General features: G+C 51.3%; 2 protein-coding genes across 3 annotated transcripts in view; both read left to right on the top strand.

The window, feature by feature from the left end:
* LOC116480610 (carcinoembryonic antigen-related cell adhesion molecule 1-like) overlaps positions 1 to 18,279 on the top strand; it is a 1,172,951-nt gene that overhangs the window by 55,151 nt on the left and 1,099,521 nt on the right.
* Positions 5,636 to 16,846, top strand: RPS19 (ribosomal protein S19). Of its 2 annotated transcripts, none has more exons than XM_032172815.2 (6): positions 5,636 to 5,732; positions 6,217 to 6,287; positions 6,550 to 6,650; positions 14,464 to 14,647; positions 15,129 to 15,183; positions 16,757 to 16,846. In XM_032172815.2, exons 2-6 carry the CDS (start codon positions 6,217 to 6,219, stop codon positions 16,781 to 16,783), a joined length of 438 nt encoding a protein of 145 aa, XP_032028706.1. In that variant the 5' UTR covers positions 5,636 to 5,732; the 3' UTR covers positions 16,784 to 16,846. The 2 variants fall into 2 exon arrangements, with proteins under 2 accessions (XP_032028706.1, XP_058282564.1); XM_058426581.1 differs by lacking the exon at positions 5,636 to 5,732 and adding an exon at positions 5,920 to 5,937.

Raw genomic sequence — 18,279 nt, 5'->3', positions numbered from 1 at the left:
TCCAACTCAAAATAATATGTTAAGCCTCTCAGGCAGAGTTCCCTATGTTCCCAAGGGGCCACTGGTCCCTACTTCATAGTGCCGATCACCCTGAGCTGTGCCTATCTATGTCCACCTATGTCTCCACCTCAGAGAATAAGCACTCTCAGAGCACAGGGCCTGCCTGCAGCTCCTCCCTGGGAGCTCAGAATAAATGACTGAGTAAAATACATTCTGATTCCTTAGGAATTATATTTTCCTACTGAGTTAACACACTACAATGCTGCCCCTCTCCTCATCAAAACATGAACTTTCTGACCTCAAACCATTTTTTCTAAGACAGTCTCTGTCACCCAAGCTGGAGTACAGTGGCACAGTCATGGCTCACTGCAGCCTCAACCTCCCAGGCTCAAGTGACCCTCCAGCCTCAGCCTCCTGAGTAGCTGGGCCTACAGGCATACACCTCCCTGTGAGGCTAATTTTTATTTTTTGTAGAGACAGTGTCTCACTATGTTGCCCAGGCTGGACTTGAATGTCTGAGCTCAAGCGATCCTCCTGCCTCAGCCTCCCAAAGTGCTGGGATTAGAGTTGTTTTGTTTGTGTGTGTGTATTTTTTTTATTATTATTATTTTGGGCTTAGAGTTGTGAGCCACCGTACCCAGCAAAAAAAAAACTTCAGGGGCCAGATGCAGTGGCTTACACCTCTAATCCCAGAACTTTGGGAGGCCAAGGTGGGAGGATTGCTTGAGCTCAGAAGTTCGAGACCAGCCTGGGCAACGTGGCAAAACCCCCTTTCTGCAAAAAATACAAAATTTAGCCAGGCACGGTGGCGTGCACCTGTAGTCCCAGCTACTCAGGAGGCTGAGGTGGGAGAATAGCTTGAGCCCAGGAGGTCGAGGCTGCAGTGAGCCATGATTACACCACTGCACTCCAGCCTGGGTGACAGAGCAAGACTGTCTCATATATCTGTGTGTGTGTGTATATATATGTAACACACATATATACACACATGTACATATACATATGAATACGTATATATATTATATGTGTTCATAGCAAAATTTAGTGGAAAGTACAGAATTCCCATATTCCCCATGCCGACACACAGGGATGGCCACCCTTTCTATCAACATTCCACACCAGAGTGGTACCTTTGTTACAATCAAGGAACACAATATTATCACCCAAAGTCCGCAGTTTACGTCAGTGTTCACTCTTGTTGTATGTTCTGCAAGTTTTGGCAAATGTGTAATGACACGTATCCACCATTACAGTTTCATAGAGAATAGTTTCATTGCCCTAAACAACACACATTCATCCCTCCATCCTTCCAACCTGACAACCAATTATCATTTTATCATTTTATTGTCATCACAATTTTGCCTTTTTCCAGAATGTCATATAGTTGGAATCATACATTTGGATTGGCTTCTTTCAGTTAGTAAGGCATTTAAGGTTCCACCATATCTTTTTTTTGGCGGGGTGGAGGGGAGGAGGAGGCAGACAGGGTCCTGCTCTGGAGTGCAGTGGCGCTTGAGTGCAGTGCACTTGGCTCACTTCAACCTCCGCCTCCCAGGTTCAAGCGATTCTCATGCCTCATCTTCCTGAGTAGCTGGGATTACAGGTATGCACCACCACACCCAGCTAATTTTTGTATTTTTTTAGTACAGATGGGATTTCATCATGTTGGCCAGGCTGGTCTCTAACTCCTGACCTCAAGTGATCCACCCATCTCGGCCTCCCAAATCCACCATAGTTTTCATGGCTTGATAGCTTCTTTTTTTTGAAACGGAGTCTCGCTCTGTCACCCAGGCTGGAATGCCGTGGCGCGATCTCAGCTCACTGCAACTTCCACCTCCCGGGTTCAACCGATTCTTCTGCCTCAGTTTCCGGAGTAGCTGGGACTACAGGCACACGCCGGCACTCTTGGCTAATTTTTTGTATTTTAGTAGAGAGGGGGTTTCACCGTGTTGCCCAGGCTGGTCAAGAACTCCTAAGCTCAGGCAATCCGCCCATCTCAGCCTCCCAAAGTGCTGAGATTACAGGCGTGAGCCACTGCTCCCAGCCAGCTCATTTCTTCTTAGTGCTGAATAATATCCCACTGTTTGTAGGTACTACAGCCTCAACCCATTGTTAAAACTGTGTTTAGGCCGGGCGCAGTGGCTCACGCCTGTAATCCCAGCACTTTGGGAGGCCGAGGCGGGCGGATCACGAGGTCAGGAGATCGAGACCATCCTGGCTAATACGGTGAAACCCCGTCTCTACTAAAAATACAAAAAAATAGCCGGGCGAGGTGGCGGGCGCCTGTAGTCCCAGCTACGCGGGAGGCTGAGGCAGGAGAATGGCGTGAACCCCGGGGGGCGGAGCCTGCAGTGAGCCGAGATCGCGCCACTGCACTCCAGCCTGGGTGAAAGAGCGAGACTCCTTCTCAAAAAACAAAAACAAAAAAAAAAAACTGTGTTTAAAGAGTTTATTGAGGCCGGGCACGGTAGCTCACGCCTGTAATCCCAGCACTCCAGCGCCACTGCACTCCAGAGCAGGACCCTGTCTGCCTCCTCCTCCCCTCCACCCCGCCAAAAAAAAGATATGGTGGAACCTTAAATGCCTTACTAACTGAAAGAAGCCAATCCAAATGTATGATTCCAATTATATGACATTCTGGAAAAGGGCAAAATTGTGATGACAATAAAATGATAAAATGATAATTGGTTGTCGGGTTGGAGGGATGGAAGGATGAACGTGTGTTGTTTAGGGCAATGAAATTATTCTCTATGAAACTGTAATGGTGGATACGTGTCATTATACATTTGCCAAAACTTGCAGAACACACAAGAGTGAACACTGATGTAAACTGCGGACTTTGGGTGATAATATTGTGTTCCTTGATTGTAGCAAAGGTACCACTCTGGTGTGGAATGTTGATAGAAAGGGAGGCCATCTCCGTGTGTCGGCATGGGGAATATGGGAATTCTGTACTTTCCACTAAATTTACAGGCGTGAGCCTGTAATCCCAGCACTTTGGGAGGCCGAGGCGGGTGGATCACGAGGTCAGGAGATCAAGACCATCCTGGCTAACACGATGAAACCCCATCTCTACTAAAAATACAAAAAATTAGCCAGGCGTGGTGGTGGGCACCTGTAGTCCCAGCTACTCAACAGGCTGAGGTAGGAGAATGGCGTGAACCCGGGAGGCGGAGCTTGCATGAGCCGAGATCACACCACTGCACTCCAGCCTGGGTGACAGAACGAGACTCCGTCTCAAAAAAAAAAAAAAAAAAGGTTATTGCAAGAGCTTGAGTATCTTCAGTTGTGGCTTCAAATCCGAGCTCAGGCTTTAACCTTATGTGACCCTGGACAAATGACTTGACTCTAAGGCTCAGCTGACTGGTCTATAACCACCTCACAGAGTTGTCAGTTATGAACCTGTAAAAACTAACACGTACAAAAATTAACAGCAGGGACACAGTGCTGAGAAACTGTGTTCTCTAAAATCACAGGCTGCCAGAATTTTAAAAAATCTTTAAAATCGTAAGAATAGTGAAAATGGGACATCTCATTCTTACCTGGAAAGTCTAAGTCACTTTGACACAGAGAAGCAGTCATGATCTCCAACTCAGGTGAGAGCTTCAGAGACGCAGTTCTTAGAGACAACATTGTACATTTATCTAAACTTTCTAATGTCCAAGGAAACAGAATCCTGCGTCTGCTCCTAGCCCAGGAATGATGTTAGCTCCATTGCATAAACACATGCCTGCTTTTCCTTATGTCCATCAAAACTCTGCTTTATATACATTTTACCTAAGCTTCACTCTTCCCAAAATCCTATATTCACCCTGTCTCTTCCTTTGGTCAGGCACTCCAGAGTTCCTCTGGAGAGCTTTAAAAAAAAAAATTTAATTTAATGAAATGACTCAAATGAATTACGTTTAAATGATTCAGAACTGGTATTAGAAATTTTTTAAAGTGGGGGCCAGGCACAGTGGCTCACACCTGTAATCCCAGCACTTTGGGAGGCCGACGCAGGTGGATCACCTGAGGTCAGGAGTTCAAGACCAGCCTGGCCAACATGGTGAAAACCCGTCACTATAAAAATACAAAAATTAGCCAGGTGTGGTGGCAGGCGCCTGTAATCCCAGCTACTTGGGAGCCTGAGGCCAGAGAATCACTTGAACCCGGGAGGCGGAGGTTGCAGTGAACCAAGATCACATCATTGCACTCCGGCCTGGGTGACAGAGCGAGACTCCAACTCAAAAAAAAATTTAAATAATAATTAATTAATTAAATTATAAAAAGTGAATATAAATTACCCAAGTACATGGAGATTTCCAGTTAGACATGCATATATTACCCACTTTGAGTACATATGGAAATATGTATGTGTTGGTTCTGGAAAAACAATTGAGATAACGAAAATATTTTCTCAAGTTTTAGAAACAGTATGAGATAGGTTTCAACAACATTCTACATGAATGTAAAACCTTGATTTAAATATATGATCTTATGCTAGAAGCATGGTTGGTTTTAACTTTTCTCACAGATACGAGTCTTGACTTATTAATAATTAACACATTTTGCAGCCACAGTATCAGTGTGGGGTAAAATTCTAATATTTGCTCTGATGTTTTAGATTCTCAGTCTTTCCAACATAAGAAAATAGCTACACACATTTCAGTGTTTCCTTTTTGCAACAAGTTAACATAATTTTATTGGACCAGATGTTATTTAGTTGTTGGGCCCTGTAAGGATTAAATGAGATCATGCATGTAACACTACAGTAACAGCCACATGATAAATGTCCAAATAATATTTACCTGTGCCTGGCATAGAGCAGGCACTCAAAAAATATTTTTTAGAGCATGTGACGCGCCATGAACCAGAGCAGCCACTTTAAATGGGCAAACGGGGATCTCATTTTTTTTTAATGGTGAGACAAGCCCTGAGAGGGCAAATGGACTGCCTAAACCTACACAGGTCAGCAGGGCAGGTAAATCTAAACTGGCAAAGTAAGGGCTGAGCGAACAGACTCCGACACTAGGAGGCAGAGCTGAACTATCTTCTGCTAAGGTCCCGCCTCTGCCGTTTTGTCCCGCCTTCATCTCCTCCCCTCCTCCAGCGCCTCATTCCCTTTTCGCTCGCCCCGGCTGTGCTGAAGCAACTTCCGCCCTGAGAAGGGTGGGGCTTCCGTCTCCCGCTCTCGCGACTGCTGGCGGTGAAGGACGGAAGATGATAGCCACATTTCTTCCTCGCCCTTCCCCTAGGTTCCCTGTCACAGTTCCGCCCTTACTACTCCCACTTCCGGCCAGGAAACAGCCACTTCCACCCAGAAAAGGGGTTGTTTGGCCGGAGGGCGCCAGCTGTGGCCCACGCAACCTGCCCCGTACTTTCGCCATCATAGTCTTCTCCACCACTGTTCCTTCCAGCCACGAACGACGCAAACGAAGCCAAGTTCCCCCAGCTCCGAACAGGAGCTTTCTATCCTCTTTCTAGTACACTCCGGGAGAAGGAAAGGCGGGAGGAAACCCAGGCCTCCACGCCCGACACCTTGGCCCTCCCCTTTACCTTTCCACCCCTCACTAGACATCCTCCCATCTAGGCGGGGACGAAGCCACTTTCGCCCTGAGCGAGGCGGAGCCTCAGCTTCTACCCTCGTTCTCGCGAGATTTCGGAACTCTCGCGAGACCCGACGCCCGACTTGTGCGCCCGGGAAACCCCGTCGCTCCCTTTCCCCTGGCTGGCAGCGCGGAGGCCGCACGGTAAGCGAGGGCTCCGAGTTGGACTTGGGGCGAGGCGACAGGGCCGGACGCCGAAGCCTCAGAGCGCGTGCCTGAGGGCTCCGAGGCGCCCGGCGCGGGCCCGTCCCGCCCCCTGGAGCCGCGGCCACGTGCGAGCGGCAGGCCCGGACATGCCCGGTCAGCGCCGTCCGGGAAGCGAGCGTGGGCCCTGGGGGGCAGCGGTGGGGTGCGTGGGGCGTCCGGAGTCCCGGGGCTGGGGAGTGGGGTCGCGCAGGATCCTCACACGCGGGGGCCAGGCTGTATTAGTGCGATCCAGAGAGGCTGTGGGCGTCGGTGAGCTCCTTCGAACCCGCAGGAGCCGGAGCCCGGCGTCGAAGGGGCCGTGGGAAGTAACGGGTGTACCCCGGTTTAGGATGCGTTGGAGCGAAAAGATTGGGATAGGGTCCGTGCCCTTGGCAGTCGTCTCCGCCAGGCCTATGTTCACTTGCTTGACTTTCTCCTGCAGATGCCTGGAGTTACTGTAAAAGACGTGAACCAGCAGGAGTTCGTCAGAGCTCTGGCAGCCTTCCTCAAAAAGTGAGTTTGGGGACTGAGGTTCAAAACGGGTGGAGGCTGTCGCCTTGGCCTGCCCGTCTGAGCCCCAGTGTTTGCCGGTCCTGGCAGGGGAGACTTGTTTGGGGCCTCCGTGGCTCCTTTCAGCGTGAGGCCTGGCTTGTGTTCCGGTTCCAGCCTCTCTGTACTCTGGGCACATCATAGTTATGTTGAGGGGAGGGCATTTGGGATGTGGGGTAGTTTGTGGAGATGACTGGATCGTGCTTTTCCCATGTTTCGGTCTTAGGTCCGGGAAGCTGAAAGTCCCCGAATGGGTGGACACCGTCAAGCTGGCCAAGCACAAAGAGCTTGCTCCCTACGATGAGAACTGGTTCTACACGCGAGCTGGTGAGGAACTTAGGTCTTTGGCTGGAGAGTGGGGAGCTGGGTGACCCCTGGCACAAACCATATTTCCGTGTCTCCTCTGAGCTTTTTCCTGCCCCAAGAGGGAGAGAAACCCTTGGTTGTGTCACAACTTGCCATGTGTGATGTGATATTCAATAACTTGATACTCCAAGTTTTTATTACATTCTAAGAGCTTTGTGAGAGGAGGACCTGTGGCTTTGAGCTTCAGGGGAAACCAGAGACAGGTGAATGTTCATATTTTGCTTACAGATGGTTTAATCCTTTCTATATACATGGAGGCAGACTCCCTGGGTTTGGATCCATCTTTTACGTCTGGCTGTGTGACCTCTGGCAAGTTGGTTAACCTGCCTGTGCCTCCACTTTCTCATCCCCAAAATGGGACTAATTGTTGTACCAGTACAAGAGTATTGCGAGGATTGAATGAATTTAAAGCAGAGTGTTTAGAACGTGTCTGTTGCGTAGTAGTTACTCAGGAAAAAGTCAGTTATTTTTACTGTTGCTCAGATCATCAAGTTAGTCTCCATGTCTCTGACAGGTTGTTTCTAACTAAATGGTTGGAGATCTAGCCAGGTCAGTCCCTGCTTTAAATCTCAATTTCCGACCTTATGGACACCTTGCAGCCTCGTGCCAGCCCCATCTCTTTTCGATCTTCCAATGATAATTTAGGTACAGTCCCTGACTAGTGTTAGTTCTCATGTGTCTTGACGTTTCAGTACTCACTAAATCTTCACTCTCAGGAAAACCTAACAGGGTGGGCGGTGGCAGTGCCGTGTTATGTCAAGGTGGCAGCTTTAGCACGGACCTTCACTAAGGGGCCTCGGCCTCTCCAATCTTAGTCCTTATCTCTCTGTGAAGTGGGGGCTCCATCCTGACCACAACTTGTCCCCAGATAAGAGGTAGGTGGGAAGCAGGGTTTGGAAATTGGCAAAACTCCTCAATGACCCTGAAAAGAGTTGGCCTTGGTACAGGTTGCTTGGCCTTTCAGAATATGAAGCATTTTGTAGATCTGTGGTACACTTGTGCCTCAAATGTCTATTGGGGCCCACTCTTTCAGGCCATGGAGTGAGCACAGAGGACCAGCATAATACTCAGCCACGGCCTCTGAGGACTGAAAGATGAACTTGCTGAGGTGGGTAGGGTTGCTGGCGTATCACCTACCCACCGTTTGTTTTAGACAGAAAATGGGGCGTATGAAGAGAAGCTGACTTCCTTGGGCACACATCAATGACAAGGCCTGGAATTTACATATCCCCTCCACCTGTCCCCCCATCTTGCTTTGGCAGTGCCTCAAGGGTCAGTAGGTCAGAGCAGCTTTGGATCTAGGATTAGGAAAAATAATCTCATAGCCTTTCTCATTTGCTGGGGTGAAGACACGTTCTGCACATACCAAATACCTCCAAAGTAGGAGTGTATGTGTCTTGTACTTTTTTTTTTGCATGGGGAGGGATTAACGAGATGGGATTAAGATCTTGGATAATAAACCTAGTTGCAGGCCGGGTGCGGTGGCTCAAGCCTGTAATCCCAGCACTTTGGGAGGCCGAGGCGGGCGGATCACGAGGTCAGGAGATCGAGACCATCCTGGCTAACACAGTGAAACCCCGTCTCTACTAAAAATACAAAAAATTAGCCAGGCGAGGTGGCGGGCGCCTGTAGTCCCAGCTACTCGGGAGGCTGAGGCAGGAGAATGGCGTGAACCCGGGAGGCGGAGGTTGCAGTGAGCCGAGATCGCGCCATTGCACTCCAGCCTGGGCGACAGCGAGACTCTGTCTCAAAAAAAAAAAAAAATAAACCTAGTTGCATCTGCTGGTCATGGTAGAGTTGCTGTGGTCCCTTGCAGCCAACAGTGGCCCTGCCTGGAAACCTCAAGCAGGATGTGCATCTTCTGCCTGCCTACTGGTCTCTGTCACTTGGAGTACCCCAAAGGCCTCTTTTACACCTCACTTGCCCAGCTGCCCTAGCAGCCTAGGATGGTTGTGTGGTAGACCAGTGGCCTGTTGTGTATACTTTCGTTGGGATATAACCACCCCCATGTATCTACATACACAAGGGCAGAGTTGTAGTTGTGGCAGAAGCTGTAGACCTCAAAGCCTGAAATATTTCCTACCTGACCCTTTATTATTTATTTTCACAGACAGGGTCTAGCCCTGTCACCCAGGTTGGAGTGCAGTGGCACAGTTATAGCTCACTGTAGCCTCCTGGGCTCAAGTGATCCTCCTGCCCCACCCTACTAAGTAGCTGGGACTACAGGTGCCTGTCAGCCACCATGCCTAGCTAATTTTATTTGTAGAGATGGAGTCTCACTATGTTGAACTCCCAAGCTCAAGCAGTCCTCCTGCCTCAGCCTCCCAAAGCACTGGGATTACAGGCAAAGTTTACCAGCCTCTATTCTAGAGTTTAACATGTTCCGCCCAGTTTGGCAGTCAGCTTATACTAGTCATGGGAGTGATCTGTTTTACCAAAGAGAAAGCTGTGGTGCAGACAGGCGAAGTGACTTGCTGCAAGTCACCCTGGGAGGGCTTGGCAGGGTGGCTCTGTCCAAAACTAGGTTCCCTGCTATATTGCCTTTTTTTCTACTCATAAGAGTCTGGCCTATTTTGCCCCCTCAGATTTGAGGCTAAAGTGTGCTAAAGCTGAGGCCCTGCTGAGCAGGGCCAAATTGTGGAGACCTGTAGGAATGAGTGTGAAGTAGACAGGTCTTAATCCTGGGGTTTGGGGGTAAAGAGGCCCATGGCAGAAGATGGGGCCCTCCTGAGGGTGGTCTGGAAATGGAGCAGAGCTGTAGGAGTAACAGTCCCAAGGCAGTGGTGTAGGGGCAGGGCAAGGTAGAGGAAGAACCCGCAAAGACTTGCTCTCACTGGATGTTCAAGGGATGGCCACCATGGGTCTTTATGAAGGGGGTGGTGCACGGTAGCCCTAGACAGGCTTTTTTTTTTTTTTTTTGAAGACAGAGTCTTGCTCTGTCACCAGGCTGGAGTACAGTGGTGCTGTCTCAGCTAACTGCAACCTCTGCCTCCCGGGTCAAGCAATTCTCCTGCCTCAGCCTCCCAAGTAGCTGGGACTACAGGCGCCCGCCACCACACCCAGCTAATTTTTGTATTTTTAGTAGAGACAGGGTTTTACCATGTTGGCTGGGATGCTCTTGATCTCTTGACCTCATGATCCGCCCGCCTTGGCCTCCCAAAGTCCTGGGATTACAGGCGTGAGCTCCCGCACCCGGCTGGACAAGCGTCTTGCTGTCTTAATTCTCTAAAGGACCTGCTGAAGATAGAGATGTGGGAGTCTAGTTTGGTGTCCTGGTGTGCATCTGAAAGCAGCTGCTGAATTGGGATGTCTGGAAACACTTCTTGTAGGTTGGAGGCTGCTCCATCTCTGGCTCCTGCGTGGGGCTGGGCACCCACTTGTGCTGTGACAGTAGAAAGAATGAGACTGGGAGGTGTCACAGAAATGAGTTAAGGGATGAATCAAGGTCAGGAAAGTGGTTTCTTAACAAGTTTGGCAGAGAAGGGTCAGCTAGAGTGTGCTGGGGGAGTTCTTCCCTGCCTTTGACTCTAGGTCGGGATGGGACCACCAGTCTGGACTTCGCTGAGCTGCGATGACTCCTAAGAAGCCGTGCTTGGTTGGTCTGCCCCGTGCTCAAGTCCAGAGGGACCCTTCCTCTCGGTCTAGCAGGAACACAGCTGCTCTCCCTTGACCGTGAACTCACAGTAGAGTGGAGAGGGGTGGCCTCCTTTACAGTTCCAGGTAGGGGGTGATTCCTGGACAGGGGTTCCTGAGAGGAGTGGGTTGCCATCCCAAGAATGCACACAGCAGAGGAGCAGGCCTCTAGCGTGGAAGAACTGGAGGAGAACCCATTTGTGACAGCAGCTTGCTCGCAATTGGCCCTCATGAGTACCAGATAGGGTGGCCTGGATTTGTGCAGCTCCACATCAAAAGCTGGGGCTGGAACCTGGGTCTCTAGGGGGTAAGGAAAAAGGTCAGTGTTTTAATAGAATAGAACGCGGTATTTCAACTCTTACATTTTCCAGTTTGTGAAGTTAATAACCCTTCCTTTCCCTTCTAGTGGGTCAGAAAAAAATAATTAGCATGAACTGGGATAGCAAGGGAGGAACTTGTAGTGTCTGACCAAGGTTCTCCATGCCAAAAGGTTTTTATACAGCCTTAAGAAAAATGTAAGCCTCCGTTAAAGAACCGAATAGGCCTTTGGGAGGCAGAGGCAGGCAGATCACCTGAGGTCAGGAGTTTGAGACCATCCTGACCAATGTGGTGAAACCCTGTCTCTACTAAAAATACAAAAATTAGCTGGGCGTGGTGGCAGGCGCCTGTAGTCCCAGCTACTCGGGAGGCTGAGATAGAATTGCTTGAACCCCGGAGGCAGAGGTTGCAGTGAGCCTGAGATCGCACCACTGCACTCCAGCCTGTGCAACAGAGGGAGACTCTGTCTCAAAAAAAAAAAAAAAAAAAAAAAAACCTAATAGGCTTTATGAGAGCTTGTTCTCTACCAGTCACTGTGCTCAAGGTTTAAGTAAAGTGTCTCCTTAAGTACCACAGCACAAACCACCTGGAGGATAGGTGGGTCCTGTGTCCCTCCTGAGGAGGAACGGTGTCGGGATTCAAGCCCCTGTCTGACCGCTCTGGGCGCTGGTCCCAACCCAACAAGACTGAGGCTGAGTGTCCCATTTCTGATGCACAGCTGCTTTGGGCATTTCTGTGCTTAGGGGTGTGTGCCTTACTCTTAAAAAGCAAGATAACGGGCCGGGCACGGTGGCTCATGCCTGTAATCCCAGCACTTTGGGAGGCCGAGGCAGGCAGATCACGAGGTCAGGAGATCGAGACCATCCTGGCTAACACGGTGAAACCCCGTCTCTACTAAAAATAAAAAAAAAATTAACCGGGCGTGGTGGCGGGCGCCTGTAGTCCCAGCTGAGGTAGGAGAATGGCGTGAACCCGGGAGGCGGAGCTTGCAGTGAGCCCAGATGGTGCCACTGCACTCCAGACTGGGCGACAGAGCAAGACTCCGTCTCAAAAAAAAAATAAAGCAAGATAACAGGAAAAGCTGTCCTGCTTTCCCCAGTCCTGGGTACTGTAGTTCAAATGGGAGAGCAGGTCTCCACCCAGATCCCCAGGGCACAGCCAGCTACAGGGCCCAGAGGGATGGCAGCAGCTGCTGGGCATTTGAGCTGGTCTGAAAGGGTGGAGGTTTCCAGTGATGTCACTCTCTGGCAGAAAGATTGTGGGGGGGTGGCTTATACCAAGTGACTCTGTCTATTGGTCCTGGTTATGGGCACTTATTACCAGGCAGTGGCGTAGGGGGTAGGGCCTGGAGTGAGGTGGGGATTTTAAAGTGAGCAGATGCCAGAGGTAGTGAGACAACAGCAGGGCTGTGCTCTTGGCCCCCAGCGGAGCATGGTTGTACAGTATCAGCTGGGCATTGGTTCCAGGATGAACCCCAATACCCAAGTCCACAGATGCTCACCCTTATTATAAAATGGTGTAATGTCAGGGCCAGAGGCCGGGCACAGTGGCTCACGCCTGTAATCCCAGCACTTTGGGAGGCTGAGGCGGGCAGATCACGAGGTCAGGAGATCGAGACCATCCTGGCTAACACAGTGAAACCCCATCTCTACTAAAAATACAAAAAAATTAGACAGGCGTGGTGGCAGGCACCTGTAGTCCCAGCTACTTGGGAGGCTGAGGCAGGAGAATGGCATGAAGCCGGGAGGCAGAGCTTGCAGTGAGCCGAGATTGCGCCACTGCACTCCAGCCTGGGCAACAGAGCGAGACTCCGTCTCAAAAAAAAAAAAAACATCGGGGCTGGCACAGTGGCACACACCTGTAATCCTAGCACTTCGGGAGGCCAGATGGGTGGATCACTTCACTCCAGGAGTTCAGCCAGAGCAACATGGCAAAACTGGGTCTCTTCAAAAATTAGCTGGGTGTGGTGGCTTGCACCTGTAGTCCCAACTATTCAGGAGGTCAAAGCTGCAGTGAGCTGTTATCACTGCACTCCAGCCTGGGTGACAGAATGATGCCCTGTCTCAAAAAAAAAAAAAGGTATAATATTCGCATATATCCTATGTAGATGTTTTACTTTAGAGACAGAGTCTCACTCTGTCACACAGGCTGGAGTGCAGTGGTATGATCTTGGCAAACTGCATCCTCTGCCTCCCAGGATCAAGTGATTCTCCTGCTTCAGCCTCCCAAGTAGCTGGGGTTACAGGGGTTGTGCCACCACACCTGGCTGATTGTCGTGTAATTTCAGTAGAGATGGGGTTTCACCATGTTGGCCAGGCTGGTCTTGAACTCCTGACCTCAGGTGGTTCTCCCGCCTCAGCCTCCCAAAGTGCTGGGATTACAGGCATGAGCCACTGTGCCCGGCCTGATCCCATATATTTTAAATCATCTGTAGATTACTTATAGATTAATATAGGCCAGACATGGCACATACTTATAGTCCCAGCTGCTTAAGAGGCTGAGGCAAGAGGATTGCTTAAGCCCAGGAATTAGGGGCTGCAGTGAGCTATGATCACACCACAGCACTCCAGCCTGGGTGACAGAATGAGGCCTTTTTTTGTTTTTTAAGAAAAAAAAAAAGCACTAATACGGTGTAAGTAATTGTTACACTGTTTTGAATCGTAGTTTTTTTTCGCCTGAATATTTTTGATCCACCCTTGGTTGAGTCTGTGGATATGGAGGGCTGGCTGTATCTGGACCTGATCTCAGGGCAGGAGGGGGCTGGGAACAAGCAGTATACAAGAACTGTTTCTGGGCAGAAGCAGCCCACCCCACACAGAATACTGCCTGGCACTTGGCAATTATGGAAGAACCCCCAATTTCCCCACTTGATCTTTAGAACTAGAGGAAAGAAGTCACTTGAGCAGACTCAGACCAACTTGCTGATCTCTGGGTCCCAGGAACAAACCAGACTCTGCTCTGAGCTCCAGAGCTAGGCAGGACCATGTGATGGCTGAAATCTGGGTGCTTCCTGCATGTGGGCCCCAGTGCCATCACAGTGGCAGGACAGGGCAGTGCCTTCAGAGCTGTGTGACATGGAGCCAGTGAGTACCTTCTGGCGCCTCGATTTCACTCTTTAAAGGAGAGTAGCACTTGACACACCCGTTGAGTCCTCACAGTAACCTCCGGGCCCTCAGGTGAAGCGGGGTGGAGAGATTGAAAAGCACTTGGCACGGGGCCTGGCAGATGTGTGCTCCAGTTAATAGAAGCGTGCAAGCGTTTCTGGGGAGGCTGGTGTCTCGACTGAATTTTACGGACCTTTTTTTGCAGGCAAGGAGGCTGGCTGGGGTGGACCAGAGACTTGCCCAACCCAGCCTTCCCTGTGTCCGCAGAGGGGCTGGTACACATTCCAAGCCGGGGGCATCCACTGCACAGAGTGTCTGCCCTGCCCTTGTTATCCTGAGCTCTCCAGACTGAAGTGGCCCAGAGAGTGGCGATAGGTGCCTTCACTCCTGCTTCTCTGGGGCCCGTGGAGATGGTCACAGCTAGGCTCCACCCCTACATAACCTCAGGTTCAATTCAACAGCAGTGCTGCTGGGACAGTAACCACTAAATAAGTTGGCCCTGGATGGTGAGAGTGCCCACCCAGGGTGCACGGCTGCTTGTTGAGAAAGAGGTAGCCGGGGGGTGGGTGAGGAGAGGGGGCTGTCAGTTTCTGGGTGTTAGTGTGTGTTTTCAGTTTCCCTTCTGATAAAACAGTGAGAATTAGCTGTTTACACACAAGGAATTGTTTACTTGAGACCTTGATCAAGACCCTTAAATCTCCCTCTCACACTACCCCCAGCTTCCACAGCGCGGCACCTGTACCTCCGGGGTGGCGCTGGGGTTGGCTCCATGACCAAGATCTATGGGGGACGTCAGAGAAACGGCGTCATGCCCAGCCACTTCAGCCGAGGCTCCAAGAGTGTGGCCCGCCGGGTCCTCCAAGCCCTGGAGGGGCTGAAAATGGTGGAAAAGGACCAAGATGGGTAAGCAGGGTAGGGAGGGCTGCATTGATGGAGCAGCCTTGGGGCCCGGTCATCACTTCCCCAACGAATGGTCCTGCATAGTCTGCCCAGCCCCTCAGGCCTCTCCTATCAGAGGCAGGCAGGAGGGGATTCTGCAGAAAAGCGAACAGCAAGGGGCCTCACCCCGACCTCTGGCTGACTAGCCCAGGCTCCAGGAAGGTAATTTAGCGACTGTCTGCTTTCATTAGCCTGCTTGTTAACTTTTCCCAATTGATTTTTCGGGGCTTTTGATCTAATGCTTGCACAAACGACACCCCGTCAGCTCCCAGGGGGGCTCCCACTACTGCCCCCAGCTCATTAGAATGCACCTGACTAGGGCCCTCACTGGGACTTGGCTGGCGGCAGGTGGCTTCTTGAGAAGCCTGGCTCACAACCGGGAGGGAGGGGGCTGAGAACAGGACCTGTGCTCACTGGGGCCTACACGACCCTTCCCTCCCCACAGGGGCCGCAAACTGACACCTCAGGGACAGAGAGATCTGGACAGAATCGCCGGACAGGTGAGGCCTGCGTTTGGGGCGGGGCTGGGTCGCTTAGTCACTGCCCAAGCATTTTCAAAGCCCATGCTTTGTCAAATAGACTTCTTTCCTTCTCTGAAGGGCACAACCCACGGTGCTGGTAGGGTCAGAGGAGGGCTGCCCAGGGACAGGAGAAAGAACAGTTCTGACTGACTTTTCCTGCTGGTGCTGCTTAGAAATTTGGAGGCAGGCCGGCTGTGCTGTCTCACCCCTGTAATCCCAGCACTTTGGGAGGCCGAGGCAGGTGAATTATCTGAGGTCAGGAGTTCAAGACCATTCTGACCAACATGGAGAAACCCTGTCTCTACTAAAAATACAAAATTAGCTGGGCATGGTGGCGCATGCCTGTAATCACAGCTACTCGGGAGGCTGAGGCACAAGAATTGCTTGAACCCGGGAGGCGGAGGTTGCAGTGAGCCGAGATCACGCCATTGCACCCCAGCCTGGACAACAAGAGCGAAACTCCGTCTCAAAAAAAAGAAAGAAAAATTTGGAGGGAACTCCAGCCCAGGTGCCACTGGGCATCTATCCATGGAGCACATAGCTGTACCCACAGATGACTCCCCCTCCCCAGGTCAGCCTGCGATATTTCCCCTTAGTCCTCATGCGTACTGAGCATCACATGGGCTGCTTGGGAGAGGTGGAGATAAGGGAGGGGGGCTGGTTCAGAACCCAGGTCTCCATTCAGATCCTGGCTGGCCGACAACGGGGCAGAGTGGCCACAGCCCTGGTGCCACAGTCTCCTGTCTTGGCCTCCCTGTGGCCAAAATCTACCCTTGGCCACCTCAAGCATGGTAGTGAGGTGAGCTGTAGTACAGCAGGAGCACCCAGGGCCTGGCATGAGCTCAATTCTGTATCACTGACTCAGGCCTCCTAGGAGCCTTGGAGCATTTAGTCAGTCTAGTGTCACAAAAGAATGGAAGGTGTCAGCCCTCTAGGAGTTGGGGGTGGCCTGGAAGGAGAAAGCTCTTCCAGGCAGAGTGGGGCTTGGCGCACACATCATTGCTGGTGGTTGGATGTTGGCCTTCTTACACGGCAGTGGGCGGAATTTGGACTCCACTCCGCCACTCCCTTCTCTTTTCCTTTTGAGACAGAGTCTTGCTGTCTCCCAGGCTGGAGTGCAGTGGCGCAATCTCGGCTCACTGCAACCTCTGCCACCCGGGTTCAAGCAATTCTCCTGTCTTCAGCCTCCTGAGTAGCTGGGACTACAGGCATACACCACCACACCTGGCTAGTTTTTATATTTTTAGTAGAGACAGGGTTTCGCCATATTGGTCAGGCTGGTCTCGAACTCTTGACCTCAGGTGATCCACCTGCCTCGGCTTTCCAGAGTGCTGGGATTAAAGGTGTGAGCCACTGTGCCGGGCCACTCCCTTGAGACCCAGTTTCCACGTCTATAAAATGGGAGAATACCCACAGTGAGAGTTAGATGAGATAGATGCATTTGAAACCACAAATCAGGGTGCCCCCCTCTGGTGGGTAGTAGGTAGCTGTTAGAAAGTGCCCCAGCAGAGACCCCCTTGACCAACTTTTATTCTTCCATCTTTTCCCACAGGTGGCAGCTGCCAACAAGAAGCATTAGAACAAACCATGCTGGGTTAATAAATTGCCTCATTCGTAATCCTGGTCTGGGTCTCTTTTTTGAGTCTCGCTGTGTCGCCCAGGCTGGAGTGCAGTGGCGCCATCTTGGCTCACTGCAATCTCCGCCTTCTGGGTTCAAGTGATTCTCCTGCCTCAGCCTCCCAAAGTGCTAGGATTACGGGTGTGAGCCACTGCGCCTGGTCTGGTTTGGGTCTCTTGATTTTTCTTCAGGGGCGTAAGGAAGAGGCGCTTCCTCCCTTCCCTTGGGTGAGGGGGCCCAGAGTGATTGGGTGGCTGTGTACCCAGCAGCCAGTAGGGCCTTCCCAGTTCAAACAGTTCCCATCTGGGTTTGGAGGAAGGACCCGGGGGCCCTTGTGTCTCACTCCCCTACATCCTGTCTTTGCAATTGTCAGAAAGTGAGAAACGAAAGGGTGACTGTGTGAGCTGTGACCTCAGCTGGGCCTGGGCTGCAGAGGTGGCTTCCGCTGGAGTAAAGCAAGAGGGCCCAGGGTTCATGCTCTTCCCCGGAAGGTAGAAAAGGACAGACCACCAGGGAGCCTCCACAGCAGACTGACCTGTGCTGACTGCACACTAACTTTCCTGGGCCTGCACGTCCTGGATGGTCCTTGAGCCTTCACTCCGCATCTGAGCGGTCTTGGGCCCACAGAGTGGCAGTGGCAGGAAGCCAGTGGAAGCAGATCCCTGTGCAGAAGTTCAGTTCCCAGGGCGGGCACACGGGCTGTGCAACCTTGGCAGTCCTGCACGGTAAGTGGGATGTGGCCTCTGCCCATGATTGGGCACCTGGTCAGGCTGGGAGATCCAAATGGTGCCCAGTGGGCAGCTGTCCGACCCCTGGAGGGGCAAGCCAGGAAAGAACCTCTTAGAGCCCACTGTGACCAGATGTCCCTCCCAGTTGGGAAGACTAAACTGGTTTGGCCAATATCTCCCAGGATGCCCCTATCCAAATTATTCCTGGGATCTGACCCATTTCCTGGAAAGGGGCGAGCCTGGGTTTTGAAGTTCAAACTACTTGAGTTTAAATCACAACTCTGCCCCTAATCCCATGTAACCCTGTGCACCTTACCCTCTGAGCCTTCATCTCCTCGTGTGTAACCCTGCTAACTCCTGAGAGACTGGACAAGATGCCATGGAGAGCCTTGGCTCTGAGTAGCTCCGCTGCCGGACAGTTGGCAGTCCCCAAATGTAAGGCATAAGAGTTTAAGAAGTATCGGCCAGGCACAGTGGCTCACACCTGTAATCTCAGCACTTTGGGAGGCCGAGACAGGCTGATCACCTGAGGTTGGGAGCTTGAGAACAGCCTGACCAACATGGAGAAACCCCATCTCTACTAACAATACAAAATTAGTTGGGCGTGGTGGTGCGTGCCTGTAATCTCAGCTACTTGGGAGGCTGAGGCAGGAGAATCGCTTGAACCCGGGAGGTGGAGGTTGCAGTGGGCTGAGATCAAGCAATTGCAATCCAGCCTGGGCAACAGGA

This window comes from Hylobates moloch, unplaced genomic scaffold, assembly GCF_009828535.3.
Source record: "Hylobates moloch isolate HMO894 unplaced genomic scaffold, HMol_V3 SCAFFOLD_13, whole genome shotgun sequence".
Taxonomy (NCBI): Eukaryota; Metazoa; Chordata; class Mammalia; order Primates; family Hylobatidae; genus Hylobates; species Hylobates moloch.
This window is presented reverse-complemented; position numbering and strand designations above follow the sequence as displayed.

Excerpts from the sequence above, each read along its gene's own strand:
- RPS19 (XM_032172815.2), top strand. The coding sequence starts at position 6,217 with ATGCCTGGAGTTACTGTAAAAGACGTGAACCAGCAGGAGTTCGTCAGA. Across the intron at positions 6,288-6,549 it reads CTGGCAGCCTTCCTCAAAAA|GTCCGGGAAGCTGAAAGTCC; the intron begins GTGAGTTTGGGG and ends TTTCGGTCTTAG. Across the intron at positions 15,184-16,756 it reads TGGACAGAATCGCCGGACAG|GTGGCAGCTGCCAACAAGAA; the intron begins GTGAGGCCTGCG and ends CTTTTCCCACAG.